The sequence below is a fragment of the Corvus kubaryi genome, unplaced genomic scaffold, assembly GCF_017639235.1.
Source record: "Corvus kubaryi isolate FWS band 111438036 unplaced genomic scaffold, C.kubaryi_AGA036_p1.0 split3-37304, whole genome shotgun sequence".
Taxonomy (NCBI): domain Eukaryota; kingdom Metazoa; phylum Chordata; class Aves; order Passeriformes; family Corvidae; genus Corvus; species Corvus kubaryi.
In genome coordinates this window covers 3,410,989-3,428,875 of record NW_024582087.1, presented here as the reverse complement: position 1 = coordinate 3,428,875, position 17,887 = coordinate 3,410,989, and the positions used below count along the sequence as shown (strand labels likewise).

General features: G+C 50.9%; 1 protein-coding gene across 1 annotated transcript in view; it reads left to right on the top strand.

Moving 5' to 3' along the window:
• The window catches only part of GRIK3 (glutamate ionotropic receptor kainate type subunit 3), a 107,727-nt gene that overhangs the window by 74,534 nt on the left and 15,306 nt on the right, over window positions 1-17,887 (top strand). The window contains exons 9-11 of the mRNA XM_042015448.1: window positions 340-453; window positions 4,710-4,913; window positions 13,141-13,364. Coding sequence (XP_041871382.1) covers window positions 340-453; window positions 4,710-4,913; window positions 13,141-13,364 — 542 coding nt within the window. The remainder of the gene's footprint in view (window positions 1-339; window positions 454-4,709; window positions 4,914-13,140; window positions 13,365-17,887) is intronic.

Here is a 17,887-nt window from a genome sequence, read left to right as displayed (position 1 = left end):
CTCTTTAGTGTGGTTTGAGTGTTGCTCTATACAGCGCCTTTGCAAACTGTTCATGCATTCAGCCCCTAAATTCCAGTCCCTGCAGTTTCATCCATTGCAGCAGCACAGGGACTGTGGAACATGTGCCACGGGAGTGACCTGCAGCTGAAGAGTTAATGCAGATTACATGGTAATTCCAGTTTTGCTGCTGTTTACTGCAAACAAAAGAAGGAAGTTCCCTTTTCCAGGCCCGTAGGATGCTGGGAGCAAGTGAGGAATGCAAGGTAGGGATTAAGGAATGCAGGTAGGGATTGAGGAGTTCGAGATGGGGGTTCACTGTGTTGGTTTGCTTCATTTCAGGTTGGAGCATGGAGCCCTTCCGATGGTTTGAACATCACGGAAATCTCCAAAGGACGAGGGCCCAACGTCACGGACTCACTGAGCAACAGATCTCTAATTGTCACCACAGTGCTGGTAGGAGACTGCCAGCCTGTCACCGTCCTTCCCCCTCGAACCCCAGGGATACCCAATATCTCTGAAAGCTCACAGCACCCCAGTGCAGATCTGCTGGGAGAGGCCCTGCACGCGGGCAGGGCTCATGGCGCACCCAATCCCCATGTCCCTGCACATAGGTGACCTGCAACATCCCTGATGCCACCGCCCCTCAGCAGGCTGCCAGCCCCCACGTGGTGGCCAGTAAGGCTGGCACAGGCCAGTGGGAACCACGGGTGCCGTCCTGGCCAAGCTCCTCCACTTCAGCTGCCCCTGTCCCACTCGGGCGCCTGCCCTGCCCAGGAAGCTGCTGCTCGTCCTGGCTGAGCTCTTCTGCTTCCTCTGGCCAGCCAGGTCCCTGTCCCTTGTCCATCCCTGCATGCTGGAGAGTCCTCCTCTGCCCATCCCTGTAGGTTATGGACGGTCGGAGATCTCTATAAGCAGATCTTGGGACACATGGGGTTTATTGCAAAGGGCGTGGGTATAGGGGCACTGCTCAGAGCTGCCAGACTCAGCTCTGAGCAGGCCCAAGAGAGCAAGAGAGTAAGTGGGTAAGAGAGAGAGAGAGAGTGTAAGAGCAAAGAGAGTGAAGAAGAAGTAGTAGGAGTAAGAGCAAGAGAATAGAATGGAATAGTAAGAGAGGAAGTGTCTGAAGTCCTGGTTACAATACAATAAATCATCTTCTGTACTGAATATTCTAATTGTCACTAACCAATCTAATACAAGATACAAATCCTATAGCATTTACATACAGCCGATAAGAGTTCTTATATTACCATAGAGTGTTACATCTTAACTTCTAAAAACTACTCTTTGGACCCCTTCTGCTGAGCTAGTAGGGTCTGCTCTGACCCTTGGACCTGCCTGCAAGCAGAGGGTATTGTTCCATCAAGAGGGGATTACCTTCAGTCGGCCATACCATTGTTTTCCAGTTGTTCAGTAACTAAGACTCGGTATTTCAAAAGTGGCTTTCATTTCAATGTTGCCTGAAGTTTTCATATTCCCAAAATCTTTTGTCAGGCAATCATATTTATAAGGCTTTCCTGTTTCATCTTCCCCAACACATCCCTACATGCCCGAGGGCCCATCCCCTGCTGATCCCTGCATGCTGGGGGTCTGTCCCTTGTCGATCGATCCCTGCATGCCAGAGGGCACAGGGGGCTTGCACGTGCTGATCTCCAGGACAGCCCCATGTCACTGTGCCCCCAGTGCCCGGGCAGGCAGGGCCACAGCAGTGGGCACTCAGCTGGCCAGCACTGCCCACCTCAGGTAAGAGTGTTCTTGGTACCAAAGAGAATACCAAGAGCAACCAGAGCCCCTGGCTCAGCTGTGACACTGTCTGTCTGTCCCCCTCCTGGGCATGTATTTCTGAAGTCCCCAGTCATTATCCCCTGATGCCGTCATCCAGCTCCGCTCCCAAGTGCCACGCTGTATTTTGTTCTCCTGCTCACTCCTGGATCTGACAGCGGGTGTTGGATCTCAGTGAGTTTTTATTGACTAGTTCATGACTGGTGGCATTGATTCCTGCACGGCTGTTACACAGCACGGGCGTGGCACCGGGAAGCAACAAAACACATCAGCTCTTGGCCAACCTGCCCAAATCTGGACCTGAGTTATGGGCTTGCCTAGGGATATTTTCCGGCCCTTTTGTGTTCCATGTTTTCAGGGAATGTAAAAGGGCCAGCTGGGGATGCATTCCCCAGTCTGGAGCAGTGTGAAGCCTTGTGATGTCCTTCCCTTCCCAAAAGGATGTAACTTGATGTAGTGAGGATTTGTATCATAAAAGGAATGGGACCAAGGTGCCCAGAGGGGAACAGAGGAAGGGAACTCTTGGTCTAGGGCAGGAGAAGGGCTGGAACCAAAGGTCTTGTATCCCTCAGCAAGGGGTTAGCAGGGTGGAAGCAGAACATAAGCCAAAGACAGATCATGCTGCAGCTTTCCATGCAAATCAGCCACTCCTCCTACTGAACTTCCCATCCACCACATGGCATTTTTTCCCATGAAACATTTCCATGGCTGTGGAATTGTCTGGGTCCAGGCCATGGTACCTACCATACCTCAAAGGCCAGGGCATAATGCAAAACGATGGAGCCAGGAGGGCACTGGCAGCCATCTGCCTTTGACAGGATTTTTTCAAGCAGCATTTCCATCTCATGCTCTGCAAGCACGTACAAATTACATAAGGCACAGGGTGATATCAGTTCCCATTAATTGTGCCACTCCATGGGCCTGCACATGTGCCACAGGGCTTCCACCTTGGAACCACAGCTGTCCTGAATCCCCGTGCCCGTGGAAGGAGGGAATGTGCTCAGACCTGAGTTCTGCAGTAATTGCACTGCATATGCTGGAGTCTAAAACATAAAATACAACCTTAGATGTTATTTGCATTTGCAACACCCCTTTGTAGTTCTGCGCTGCTGTAAATGACGAGAGAAGAGCCATAGGAGGAGCCTTTAAAAGAAAAAGCATGAAAGGTTATTTTTTCCCCTTTTGCTCATATTGCAGTGACTTGTTGGAAGAGAAATATTACCCCAGCAGCCAGCGCCGCTCTCCCCAAGCAATATGGGAACTGTGAAGTTATGAAATTGAGGGCACCTTCACTGAGAAATCGATTAGCAAACTGAGAGAGCTTGTGAATTGGATGTCTGGCCATTTTCAGTAATAAATTGTGAAATAGTCCGTGAATAAGTGGTTCACAGAGTTTAGAATTACCCCCTAGGAAATGTTTGAGACCTGGAGATACATTACTGAAGCGAGTGGCGTCCTAATGTTCAGTGCTTCGGCTGTTAAATATGTATGTAATCCCTACAGCGCTTCCCAAAATTAATAGTGCTTTATGGCTGCTCTGGAGCCGGCGTATTTATATCAAGATCCATAGATTCAGCTGATTCACAAACAAAGCACTAATTCCAGAGCAGAAAGCCGAGGAGGCGGCGGGGGAGCGCAGGATTGAGCCGAGCTGCACGTGCCAAGTTAAACTCCATGGGCGTGATGTGATCAGTTGGGCTTTAGAGCTCTGCAAATGAGGCTTCGTGTGCTGCCACGTCCCCTCCTGACCCTGCTGCTGGGCCAAAGGAGCAGCTCCTGCCTCTCTGTGGGAGCACAGAACCCCAGGGCAGAGCTGGGAGCTGGCAGGCGGGCAGAAACAAGCACCACCAGCCTCCAGGCTGGCACAGCCCCACGCTGGCCCCCAAGCCACCCCCTCAGAGCACCCCCGGGCAGGGCACCCATGCCCCACCAAACCAGGCAATGTGACAGGGCTCTAATGAGGGCTCCAGACCTGCCCTCCCACCTCTTCAAGCCCCCTGTGCCTGAGCGAAATCACAGAGGGTGTTTGCCAGCACGAAGCGTAGCCCTCCCTCACCCTCCCTCGCTGGCCACCCCATGGCAAGGACAGGCACCCTGCAGACACCCCCAGTTTGAGCCAGGGACTCGCTGTAGGTACCTCACCCTCCTCTTGCCTTCCAGCTCTTGCCTGCTGCCCACCATCTTTCCCATTTCCATCTGTCCTCCACACGTTTTTCCCTCGGGCTCCCCAGTGTTCCTTGTCCTCGGTGGCTGCCCAAGCCTGAGAGGCACCAAAGGACTCTGGCTTCGCTGTGTGAGCTCACCTGCCAGCCCCTGCTCGAGGGGAGGGATCCACAGGTCACTGCATTAGTTCTCTCCCCTGTGCTGGTGCTCAGCTCTGCTCTGGTTCAGACACCCCCAGCTCTCCCAGGGAGCCAGAAGTGCAGCAGGCAGCACAAAGTTTCCCTGGGCAGTAGCAGGGCCCCGTGTCCGTCAGGTAGTGCCGGCACAGAGGAGTGCCAGTGACCTGAGTGGAGAGGTTTTGGGGTGGCCCCAGCCATGCATGGCTCCCTGACCCTGAATTTCACCCACCAGCCTCCTTCTCACTGTGGTGAATGGCAGCTACAGGGTGCAGGGCTCGGGGGTGAGTTTATCCTCCCCCTCTTTTACTGTTTCTAACACTTCATTTTCAGAGCATGAAATGGTTATTTTTCTCCCTGAAATCCTACCAAATGGAAAACAGTTGGCTGCTCAGAAGAGACAAAATTAAATTTTGTGGGGTAAACAAGGTTGCTAATTAGCTGATGTGCTGTGCAAAGTTAATTTATTCCCAACATGTCACAGTGCCAGCCCTGCCTGGAGAGCCGGTGCCGGGTGGCTCGGGCTCATCTGCAGAGGTGGCCCTGCCTCCAGCTGACCCTGAATGGGGACTTTTTGCTTTCCCTGTGCAGGAGGAGCCCTTTGTTATGTTCCGTAAGTCTGACACAGCCCTGTTTGGGAATGACCGCTTCGAGGGCTACTGCATCGACCTCCTGAAGGAGCTGGCCGTCATCCTGGGTTTCTCCTACGAGATCCGGCTGGTGGAGGACGGGAAATATGGGGCACAGGATGAGAAGGGGCAGTGGAATGGCATGATCAAGGAGCTCATCGACCACGTGAGTGAGCCCGTGGGTGGCTGCTGAGGGTTATCTGTGCCAGGTTGTGCCCAGGCTGTCCCTGGAGCTGTCCCTGGGCTGGCTCTCTGGGGTGGGACAGGTACCATTTCTCACTGGCTTGGAATACCCACAGCGAGCTCCTGACCCCGCCTGGCTCCTTGTCACACGGGCTGTCAGAAGAATATCCCTGTGTCTGGCTCTTCCAAATATTCATTTGAAATTCCTGGAAACAGCCATTCTCACAGCATAGAAGTGGGCTCTGTGGCTCCAGGCACAGCCTCTCCCTGCCGGATGCTCCCCACAGAGGGACACAGGCTGGCCATGTGGAGAGGGAAGAGGCTTCCCCTGGGCCCGGGGCACACTGGCTGTCCTAGGCTGGCAGCGTGAGCTGCTCTCACCCCCGAGGACAAACATGGGCAAGGGCACAGCACCGATGCAGCCTGGGGAGCCCAGCCATGTCCCAGACACAGCCCAGTCCAGAGGAGGTATCCAGACTGCGGGAGCAGGTGTGCACTGGACAGTTTAATTTTTTATTTTCTAGAAAAGCAACTTATTTTCTAAAATCTCCTGGGACATGGAGCTCCCTCTGCCACACAGCAGCTGTGCTTCTCCTTCCACGGCCACTTCCAAAAGCCCATTAAACACCAGGGAACCTGTTGCAGCAGCTTTGCTCCTGCAGCCGCCAAAGCGTCACCGAGTCTGACACTGCCACTCGTGGCCAGAGGTTGCTCAATTTCCTAATTATATATCTTGCCTCCAGCACATCCTGTGATCCCAGGGGCCCAAATACGGAGGTGAGGAAAGCTGGTGTTTTTCTGAATATCTGATTCCCAGAGAAGGCCTCTGGAAGAAAAGCTAAGGACAAAAAGAATCCCTGCTCTCTGCAGCCCAGGCAACAGCACAGGCAGTGCACAGTGCTCTCCTCCTGAGTATCCTGCTCAAGGGGGGCAGCCCTTGACCACCTCCAGGTCCTGGCTACATTCTGAATCCACAGCCTAAGCAGCAAAGACACAAAAATAATCCCCTGTAGAGTTGTGATGCTCTTATCATCCATGGGAGAGGAATGTGTTTGCTGGGTGAGTGAGTCACTGTGGTGTGTGGAGAGTCAAGCAAGGGGCTGCTGAGTGGCTCGGGAGCTGGGCTGGGCTTACAGATCTGCCTTCTCTGCCCTAAATGACATTGGACAAGTTGCTTCTGTGCACTGCTTCCTCCATCTGTAAAGTGCAGCTGATGATGATTATGTCCCTTATAGGGACAAAGTGACGCTTAATCAGTTTGCGACAAGCACTGCAGCCCTCGGCTGGTTCAGCCCAGGGAGCAGGAGAGCAGCAGGGGCAGGCAAGGACAGCCCTGGGGAGTAGGACACCGCCTCATGGGGAAACATATCACCGGCTCTGCAAACCTGCCTTGGTGCTTTTCCTTCTGGAAAACTCCATGCAGCCCAAAATACAGACTTTAGAGCCTCTTACACAACAGCCTTGCAGAGCCAGACAAGTGGCGGTGTCCCAGTGCAAGGCGCTGGTGCTCTGCCGCTCTGAGTGCTGTGTGTGACACAGATCGGAACCGACGCGGAGCGGCGGCTGCGCCCCTTGGCAGAGCCCCCCGGGACACGGCTCCTCCACCCGGCACTCGCTGCTGCGAGCAGCCACCGGAGCTCTCACTGCAGTGCAGGGCTCGCAAGGAGCAAATCCCTCCGAAGGGAGTAGAAGCCAGACGGCCATTTAGCCCAAACCATGTCACTTCCAGTGTCCTGCAAGACATCACAGGGCTCTCAGGAGGCTTCAGCCATTCCTGAAGCTGTGGTCAGTTAACTGAGATAGACTAGAAGGAGGTTTGGGAAGCAACCTCATTAAATAACACAAAATTCGTGGTCAAATCTGCATTGTAGTATTTATTGGATAACTATTTAAAACGCAAATCAACACACAGCAGCAGGAAAGGGCCAAACCCCCTTCTTGCAAGTTGTGCTCTAACACTGAGATGCTGCTCTTCACTCTGTCCTGCATGGCTGGGCATGTGCCTGCAGGGACTGATGACACTGCCCAGGCCCCGCATGAAGCCATTAGTTCCTTTATCTGCATGCCATTGCTTTTTATAGCTGTGTTTATGTAAAGCCTTAAAAAGTGAAATTCCAACCAGATGGGTCCTTCCTCAGCAGCATCTTCACATGGTGTGGGGAAAGGCACAAGCCATGGACACTCTGCAACAGGCAAGATAAAGCTTATTTCAGGCACAGGAGGAAAAGTGTTAGAGACAGCATTCAAATCGAGTTGTAGTGATGAAAACAGGGGTGCCCATTTCCAGAGTTTGGTATCTGAGCTGGCTTTCCTCTGTGTTCGGTGTCTCCTTCTCATAAACAGATTGGAATTATTCAGGTGGGAGCACAGAGCAGGCAGGATTTTGTGAGGTCCAAATACCCAGGTCAGGATTAATTCACTGCAGAAGGTCAGTGCACTGCTGAAGACCCACTTAGCTCAGGAGGTGGAGCCCCCCGTACTGCTGTGACACAGGTGGGCAGAGCTGCTATGGGCTCCCTGAATGCAGAGCAGGGGGTGCTTCTAGGGTGAAGTGATAGGCTAAAATGCTGATTATTTTTGCTTAGAGGGCCTGGGAACTGTGGAAGTGGCAGATTATGCGTACGGGGAATCAGCCAACTCGGCCTGAGCTGAGGCTGAAATTTGGAGAGGAGGAGATGGGCACAGCAAGGGGCACCTGTCCCTCACGATGGCCTTCACTGGGATGGAGATGCACCTCAGAGGAGATGAGCAAAGCAAGGGGCACCTGTCCCTCACGATGGCCTTCACTGGGATGGAGATGCACCTCAGAGGAGATGAGCAAAGCAAGGGGCACCTGTCCCTCATGATGGCCTTCACTGGGATGGAGATGCACCTCAGAGGAGCTGGGATAGGGTGGCCCAGGTGGGCACATGACAGCAGTGTCTGGGGGACAAAGGTGCTGTCACCAATGGGTAGATCATGGCACCCCAAAGGTAAATCATGTGCCAGGAGAGGTGTTTACAGAGTGAGCTCTCTGGACTTGATGCAGTCGCGCATCCTCCCCTCCCCTCTCTCTGATCCAGACATGCCTGGCCACAGGCAGGGATGCCTCAGGCTATGATCCTTTGTAAAATCCCTGTGTTTCTAGTCTGGCCTTAAGCATAAACAGGAAAAGCAACAGCAGTCAGAGCAGCCACAGCATGACCCTGTCCGGCAGGTCCCCAGTAGCAGATCCAGAGACAACAGCCTCATGCAGCTGAATGCAACAGCCCTGCCCCGCTGCCTTTCATCTGCTGCTCATCCTCAGCACAAAAAGTCCCTGTTTTGAGGAGTTCAGTCCATTCCCTGGAGAAGTAGCCTCTCCTCACTACAGTCTACTGCTTATTGTCACCTCTCTGGCCATTCCCGCAGAGGAGCCTTGATTAGAAGGGCCATGAGAGCTGAACTCAGGTATTGAGGGAGGTCTGGGGCACCCAGGTGATGCAGAGAAGCTCCTGAGCCCTTTATTCATAACAAACAGGGAACCTGACAACTGCCAAACCTCCTCCTTTCAGCAACAGTGAACTGCTATTGATGTTTATTCATAGAAATTATTACTGATACAAGCAAAGCTCCACTGCACACCGTGGCCCATCCGTTCTGATTTATAAATTCCAGTTGTCTGGCAAAGCAACGCCTGCAAATCTTCCCTATTGTTTGTGGGCAGAATCCCATAAAACCAGCAGAATGAGTTGTTCTGGACATTTTGCACAAACTTGTTCACAAATAAAACTCGCCTTTTGCTGCGACAGTGCACATCAAATTGCCACAATCTGAAACTTCAGGTAGGAATAAAACAGATATGGCAAACACTGGGGTTTCTAATGGAAATCCCTGCCAATGGTAACTGCAGAGGCGTTGTAATATCCATCCTTAGGGACGATTCCTGACAGTTGATTTAACTCTTTCGGAATAAGTGGACATTTATTGACAGTAAATTCTGGCAGAAATACATATTGCACCACATTGCCAGCTCCCCATTAATGCTCCTGCACTGGCGGATGTTTTATCTCAAGTGTCATGAACTGGGGCTTCATTTGGATGTCGCTGGGCCAGGAATAGGGAAGAAAATAATTTCATTGGATGAAGTGTCCTCCACCTTTTATTTAGACACTGCAGGACCTCACTGTTAGGGACCGGATGGAAATAAGGCAGAACAGGTTTTCCTTTTGTGCTCAGATCGTTAATTGGGTGGATTCATAACTGGGTCATACTCGGGGATCCAGGTGAAGGATCTGTATGTTGAGAGCCCCGAGTTCTCTGTGTGCCTCAGCAGGTGTCCCTGCCCCTTGCTGGCTGGTTCACCTGCCAGGAATCCATAGGATAGGGCTTGTCTCTCACAGCAGTTCCATTCCCACCGGGCTCCTCCAGCCTTCACATCCCTCAGGTACAGTTAATGGCAGTTCCAGCTCTGAAGAACTTCCTTAAAGTGAAGATTATAAAAGCCCCAACAGGACCTCATGGCCCTCATTCCTCCTCTTCAGCTCACAGCTAGGTTCTTCCTGCTGACATCTTAATTCACCTCTTATATTGAATAAATCCATTGACAAAAATTATGTCTAAGACTGAGACTGCCAGAGCAGCCGTTAAGAGCTGGAATCAGACAGTTAACACTGACCCTGCTCTCCTTGAGCATCTCTGCTCCCAGTGAGTGCTTCCCTGTCCCTGGGCAGGCACAGGGCTCTCACAGAGCACTCCCACACCTGCCCCAGGAGCAGCCCCTCGTCTCTGAGCCATGAGCTGCAGGAGAGCCCAGGCCCCTTCATCCCCCACCCCCCAGGACACCCGGGGCTGCTCTGCTGCAGGGAAAGGTGCAGGGAGATGCAGGTATGAGCCCAGCAGACCATGGGGCCAGGGAGCAGGAGCAGGGCACAGCAGCCAAGCGACTAAAGTAGGAAGTAGAGATAGGACCCAAGGCAGAAGCCCCAGCGCTGGCAGTGGCAAGAGAGACTGAGCGGTGACAGCGTCGATGCCGCCAGGCCTGGGTAACAATTAAATCAGTAAAACACACACACACTATTTCTGTCTTGCAGGCAACACACACATGATTAGTTTATGTAAATACCTAACGCAGATTGGCAAAATAAGCACAGAGGCAGCTTATTTTCTTGAATAAATATTTACCTTGGTGCTTATGCTGTTGGTGGGCTCTGCCATGACTGGCCACTGCCCGTGGGTTGGCTCTGGCCGAGGTCAGGCGCCGCAGGATTCCCACAGTGACCGTGGCTGCACAAGAGCTGTCCTGACCCCCAGGCCACATTTCCCTGATAACTGAGAACTTGGAGGTAAGACTTGGCATTTTCTGATGAAAGCCAAATATCTCTGCAGCGAATACGATCATCCCTGTGCTGAACGCCCAGTGAACTCACAGCCGTTCCAGCCAAGTGAAGCGCTGTAACTGGGTGAATGAGGAGATCTGTGGAGATACTTACAGAGATCCAAAGCCTTGGAGGTGCGTTGGAGAAGTGTCTGCATTTGATGTGTAGCTGCCTTGGCAGAATTCATCTTTTTGGCCTCAATTCAGCAGAACACTTAAGAACAGGCACAAGACTTGGAAGACGTGTGAGCTCCAGTAAAACAGAGGTGTAGGCTTAAGTGGTTTTGCTGGACAAGGGTCTTTAAGCCACTGGCACTTGCTCTAATTCCTCATCTCTAATAAAAACCACCTGACTGTGCAACAGCACAAGAGTCAGGGCTGAGTGAAGGAAGCAGCCAGAGTCTGGTAATTGACTGCCCAGTTTGGAATGTCAGAGCACGACAAATCAAAGCTTCACCCTTGGTGGGTTTGATTTAGATCTTCTCTGTCAGCAAACCCTTAATTAGAGGCCACCTTCAGAAAAATCTGCATTGATAAAAAGGATATGGAAGTGCAGCCTTGTGCTGCCTCTAATTGCTCAGGACACACCCCAGCCCAGGCTCCTGAATCCGTGCTCTGTCCTGCCTGCATGTGACATTCCCTGCAAGGACACAGGGCTGGGAGCACATCACAGGAGCTGCTGGAGTGACACAGTAAAATTTTATTTCTGCGCTAAAGCAGTTGGATCCCTGGGCATCCATGCAGATTTCTGTCTCTTCATTTTCTGTGGCAAAGCACAAACTCCAGGCCGTTCTTTAGCTCACTGTATCATTCTGTCAGATTTGGCCGAGGATCCTCCAGCCCAGCCATCGCCAGCGAGCTCTGACCACAGAACATTTGCTCCCTCCTTCAGAAAACCCCGTAGCCAAATCCTTCAACATCTTCTTCGCTTTTCCCTGGTGAGTCAGGACACCCACACAGAAGTGATGGAAGAGGGAAAATGCTGCATTTCTTTTGCCATTTCTGCCTTGTGACTGTGGGGAGCACTAAGCCAGAATTTCCAGGTGTGCTGTAAGGTGGTGGGAGCAGCCAAGCTCCAAACCTGCCAGGATGGCCTCAAGGATGCAGAACATCCCCACCTCAGGCTAGACAGCCACCAATGCCCATCCACTTCCAAGCCCCTTCAGCTTCTATCCATGTCACCACAACCACAGCTGGCACAATGGGCTCACTGGGAAAATATTGTTCCCATTTTCCACAAGTTTTGACAAATGCCAGTTACTGAAATGGGCTCTTCCTGTACCAGGCTGATGTAAGAATGTATTTCCATTTGGAAAGTGAGAAGGAAAGGAAACCAACCAGGATGCAGCCGGAGAACCACGTTAGAACAAAAATACATCATTTTTACCCTTGTTATATAATTCCTGAAGGCCTCTGTTCAGGAGCTCTAAGGCTGCACTTGTTGGAGAGGGGGTCCCTTACGCACACGCACACGCACACGCACACGTGTAAATGGACAAAAGCTCATGCAGAGATTCTTCTTAGAGTAAAAGGCCCAGATTCCTCTATTTATAAATATTGCACTGACTTTCATCACAGATTGGCAGCGTCAAATGAAACCATTAGTACAACCTTTATCCCCAGCACAGGCCAGGGATCTGCTCTGGTTCCTACAGTGAACCCCCAGTTCTTGCTGGAGCAAAGCATGTTCCAGCCAGTATTGATTTAAAGTTCATGAATAATGACAAATCCACCATATCTCTAGGTAATTATCACTCATGGGTAATTTAGAATTTTAATTTTCAGAACCAGATGTTAAATAAATCTTGCCCAGGCTCCTGGCATGGGGGGAGGCTCTGCTCAACTTCAGAGCTGTAATTTATGTGTCTGCGTTTCCTCGGAAGTTCACAATCCCAAAGAATGATTTGCAAAGCTCAGGCAAGGCGGGTGATATTGAGGAAACCTTGGATGTATTTACTTGTGGCTTTTAAGAACCTGGATGAATGTTTAGTGAGATGAATGAACGCAGCTCTTAACCGACAGAAAGAGGGTGTATGTGGTCACTCGCTGAATTAGCACAGAAATTATTAAATTACAGAAATAGAAACAAACACAATTCATACAAGCTGTCACGATGAAGAATATGCTCAGCTGAAATTCTTCATGGAGCTCAGACCATTCCAGCAGGGTGGGCTGGGCAGTCCATCATTAAATAGTGCTTCTTCAGAGGGTCTCACCTCCACACCTCCCTCCCTCCCTCCCTCCCTCCCTCCCACCCAGCAGGCACCAAGCATTCCTGCCTGAGACTGAGCCTCTCAAGATCTATCATGAAATGACTGAGGGAAAAGAAATTGAACCTTTTTATCTCATGCTGCCACAGTATGGCTCCCTGCAGCTCCATCCAGAGTAGCCTTCCTCCACACTCTCCTCTCCTCTTGCATCAGCGTGAAAGGCAGGACAACAACAACAACAACAACAACCCACTGCTGCCAACAGCAGGGTTTACGCACAGCCTACTCACTGTTGTAGAGTCTTGTGGTGAGGAGCAAGCACAGCAAGGGTCACTGGCACTTTAGAACACGGTAAAATCTGATTTTTCTGACCGTTTCAGAAGAGCTCGTCACATTGGGGCAGAAGGTGCAGAGGCTGTAACGCCTCCATTTGGTTGTGCTGTTTTTACGGTGCACATGGTACCCCCGACATCTGTGTATCACAGCAAATGTGTATGTGTACCACATGTGCAACAGGAGGGGGCAACCCCAGGGCTGCGCTTTGGGGCATTTTGGCCTGTTTCAGCTGTGTGAGAGCTGTGGTGTCTCCAAGGGGATGGAAACACCTCGGTTTGTAACTCCTCCTTTCTCCCTGCCTGTGTCCCCTCCCTTTGTGCTGTTTGCAGAAAGCTGACCTGGCCGTGGCTCCTCTCACCATCACTCATGTCCGGGAGAAAGCCATCGATTTCTCCAAGCCCTTCATGACCCTGGGGGTCAGCATCCTGTACCGGAAGCCCAACGGGACCAACCCCAGCGTGTTCTCCTTCCTCAACCCTCTCTCTCCCGACATCTGGATGTACATCCTCCTCGCCTACCTGGGGGTCAGCTGCGTGCTCTTTGTCATAGCCAGGTAAGGGGACGCTGGTCCCTGGTGGGAGCTGCAGCATCAAACCCGTGTCACTGCTGAGATCTCCTCTGGTCCATCACCACGGGCTGGCTGCTCACTTTCACACACTTCCAGTATGAAAGAATTTTAAAATGGACTTTCTTTCATGATTTTAGAAATTTTGCAGCCTTTCCATCTTATCAGCACCTCCTGGCATATGAAGGGTAGTTCTCCTGCTCTGTATCATTGTCCATTCATGCTCCTGTTCGGTCACTGCTCACACCCTTCCCAGTCTCTCCTGGGTCCTGGGCACAGAGCTCCTGTCTCCCACACCATTTTCCACTTCTGTCTCTGATCCCTCCACCAGTAAAGCTCACACAAGCCCTTCCCTATATCAAAAGAATGGAGAAGCCGCTGCTATGGATCAGACAATGTGTCTGTTTACAAAATTAATATGCATCTAATTAGCATGTTTAAATCCTCTATGTTTAAAGGAAGAATTTGCATATATTTGCATGTCTTGTTAATTCCACTGAACCTTTGATGAGACACAGTCCAGGATTGCTCTCAATCCATGATCCCACCTTTTCAAATCAAAACAAAGCACTTGCCCCCTCGTGCAGTCAGCTGCCCTCCATGACCACGCACAGCCCTCGATGGAATATTTTGCATAAACTCCATGTCCAAGAAAGATTCCTCAGCCCACTCTGCAGTTTGATTCATTTCTCATTATTTCCAGTTGAATTTAAACCAGTGGGGATATCAGAACTGCCCCTGCTGCCTTGGTCCGGGGGTCCATGCAGACCCTCTCCCCCAAGGTCTGCTCTGCTCCACGTTCCTGGGAGCATTCAGCCTCCTCCCTCATCCACTGACATTAGAGAGTCGGAGGAAAGATCAGATACAGAACTGGAGCAAGCAGACTCCATTAACCCTGATGGTATGACAAATCTACAATTTTCAGCAGCCCTCAGGTCCAGGGTGGCATTTAGAGCAGATTTCCTGCATTCACTCTGTCATATTCTAATTACACAGAACAGCAGAGTGAGCTGGGCGTGAGTGCTGTGAGCACCTGGAATGCTCACATTAGGGGCTTATTTTTTCCACCTCATAATGGCCAGATCCAGCCCAAATTGTCCAGACCCCACTTTCAAAGCATGTTAAATGTGCATGGAGAGGCAGGTACGTCTTCTGGTCCCTCCTCTGCACGGAGGCAGAGCTGGACATTGTGTTTTCCTCTCAGAGGACATGGAGGGCTCTCCCTGATCAAGATTCCAGCTACAATTGCCCTCCTCCCTTGTCGTTGCCACGCCTCCTCACCCAAGGGTGTCAGAGATAACCAGGTGCTCTCGGCAGCGAAAGACTTTCCCCTGGAAAAATGGAGCCAAGGTCCATGAAGAGGAAAATCCTGTGATGGTTGATAGAAAGCCCTTGGCTGGCTGTCCCTGTCATCCATGCAGGGCACAGCTGAGTGGGCTCTGCTCCCACAACGCCGCTGGCTTTAGCAGCACCAGGCACCAGCCTGCTCGTGTGGCCTGCAATGATAATTCAAACACAATTTTACATTTATGAGCTTATTTTTCCCAGCTCTTAATGACCAGATCCAGCCCAAATTGTCCAGATCCCACTTTCAAAGCATGTAAATGTGCAAATGGTATCTGCACATGAAACACTGCAGAAAGGCTGAAGGAAATGCTGGGACAGGCCCTGAGGTGAAGTCCCTCAGACACCACTTTGCACAAACAGGGATGTCCAGATGCTCTGTCCGAGCACGGCAGTGTCGCCTGGCCTTGGCTTTTGGCTGGTGTTGAGGGATGAAAACCTGAAGAACTGGGGCTTTGTCTCAGGTTTTATTCTGAAATGAGCCTCAGCATCTCCCTGCATCACATCTGTTATGATGCAATAGAACAATTTTTCCCTATCAGGCTATTTTTTGGATTAAATTTAACACATAAAATATTGTAGTTACAGTTTCTTTTTCATGTTTTGCTCTTGATGTTTCTGCTGTCATCCTATTCTTTAAAGAACACCAAGTATTTGGGGTCATTAAAGTTCTTCAGGAATGGTCTTTTAACACATAGAGATGGAAAGCAAGAGATTTCACAGGGAAAATATTTATTGCATTCAGAAGTAATGGAAACAATATCTGCTTTTGACCCCAGCAAGGCCTCTGAAATCCAATTCTCAGAAGAAAACCGCAATCAAAATAGAAAAGCCTTAATTCAGAGACATGAGTCTTCTGAACTAGGCCCCAGAGTCCTCTGCCCATGCCATAACCATAGGTCAATGCCACTTAAAACAGACTCAGGAACTATTTAGAGGCAGGCAAAGGATGGGTTTGGTCCATCTGTCTTTTTAATCAGTCTTTCTTCGCTACTGATGGAGCCCCTGCTCCTAACCCCCAGCCCCCGGAGAGCCACCCACGCCGGCTGTTCCCAGGTCTCTGGGGGGCTGATGTGTCTGGAGGCTGTGGCACCCGGCTGGCCTGAACTGCCTCCCGTCCTCGGGCTCACACGGCCTCCAAATTACACCAAGCCCCTTCGGCTGTGTGGCAGGGGGGGTGGGTTTAATATTCATCCTAATTGCAGCGAGGACTGGGTCATCCATTGGAAATTTCTCTGGAGATGCAATTTAGACTCAAAAGTATTTTGTGTTATATCTCTTAAACTTCAAAATGCTTCAATTTCCCTGCCAAAAGGCCGAAAGAGACAGGAGAATGATCCTAGTTTTTGATGAAATATTTCTCAGAGCCCACTGTGACGTGAGGATGAGGGAAGTCAGCCACGGAGAATCCTGAGTTCCCCCATTGATTTGAGCTCTACGGGGTCAACGAGCTCCTCTCCCTCCTTCCTTCGTTACCTCTTGCTTCCACTAATGGTTTCTCTGCTCAAACACTGGAGGCTGTTGCTGCTTTGCAGGTTTCTGAATATTTCTCTGTCATTTGAGCTGCACCAGTAGGTTTTCACTCAGACCTTGAAGTTCTCCAGTGTGTCATCTCACCAGGCTCATTGATCTTACCCATTCCCTTTCTTTTTCATAGTCTTTCATTGGCAGCCCAAGAAAGTTTTAATCTAATTCCTGAACTCTGGCTTTATCCGACAGAAAGGACTGAGACACCATCCTTTATCCACCTCTGGTGTGGATTTATAGCAAGTTACAAGGAATAAGCAGCATATAAAGAAAGCCAGGTCTGAGTTCAGCCTGGTTCTTGTTTCCTTGCTGATTTGCTCTGATTTAGAGAGCAGAGGAGGGTGAGCAACAAGGACAGCCCAACCATCACCTGCATGAACAAGCAGGAATGTCAGGGTGCAGCTTGAGCAAGACCTGTGGTTCCACACCCCAAACTCAGCCCAGGGAACAGTCCCTGCCTCAGGAAGGTGAGATAACCAGGGAGGAAAGGAGAGCTCATCAGAGTGTACCTTGAAGGTGGAAAACAGAAGCAAAAAGTGGGACAGCTGTGCCCAGGGTAATCTTTTCTAAAGCCACAAGAGCCGTGGGCTGTGCCTTGTCCATCCTCTGTGATGGTTTTCCCCATGGACCCCTCCCATGCTTGGCACTGCTCTGGTCACATGCCGGGGCCACAGCTCCACATTGGCATATGCCCAGGGCAGGTTTCAGTGCCAGGAGGGACCTGGCAGAGAGCTGGGGCCCTTCTCCAAACACATCCAACTGTCTGAGTGAGGGCACCCCTGGAATTGTGCCACAAACCATCTCCTTGGGTGGTGGCGCATCTGGCAGAGAATTACAGAGGGAAACATCTCCTGATACAGGCTGTGGGCTGGGCTTTGAGAAGGGGCTGTTGTGAATCTCCAGGGATTCCAGAAGGAAGCGGAGATGATAATTAATGCCTGGTTCAAAAGCAATTATACCAATTATGTTTTTAATTTAATCTCTGCAAAATTTGGGACTCTCAGAAAATGTAAATAAACAGCTCTAAAAATATTAACATCTCTCCTGTTGAGCATCCTCCCCAGATCCTGGCTAAACGAGCTCATTCCCGGCAGTGCTTGCCTGCCAATCTTGGGCAGAATTTGCAGAGATATGCCTAGAAAATTCCATCAGTCTTGCTCAAGAACTACAGGGCTATCCATGGAAATACATCCCCACAGGGAATAAGTTTCTCCCACTACCCACCACAGGGCCAAGTGACACAGCAATTCACAGCGAACTGTCCCCACATTCCAGTGTTCTGCCAGTGCCCTGACTGGGCCAAATTCCTGCTTGTCAGGATAGTGGAAAGTTCTACTTTTCAGTGACCTAAATCCCACCCTGATTCCCGTGCACATTGGTGGGGGAATCTCCTGAAATACCACAGTTTGTCCCTGCTGTTGCTGCAGAATGACTGAGGCGTCTCCCATTTTCCCCCATTTTTTCAAACTGCTGCATACGAGAGGTAACGTGTCTGCACCCCACCCCATCCCACCCCATCCCACCCCATCCCATCCCATCCCATCCCATCCCATCCCATCCCATCCCACCCCACCCCACCCCACCCCACCCCACCCCATCCCATCCCATCCCACCCCACCCCACCCCACCCCACCCCACCC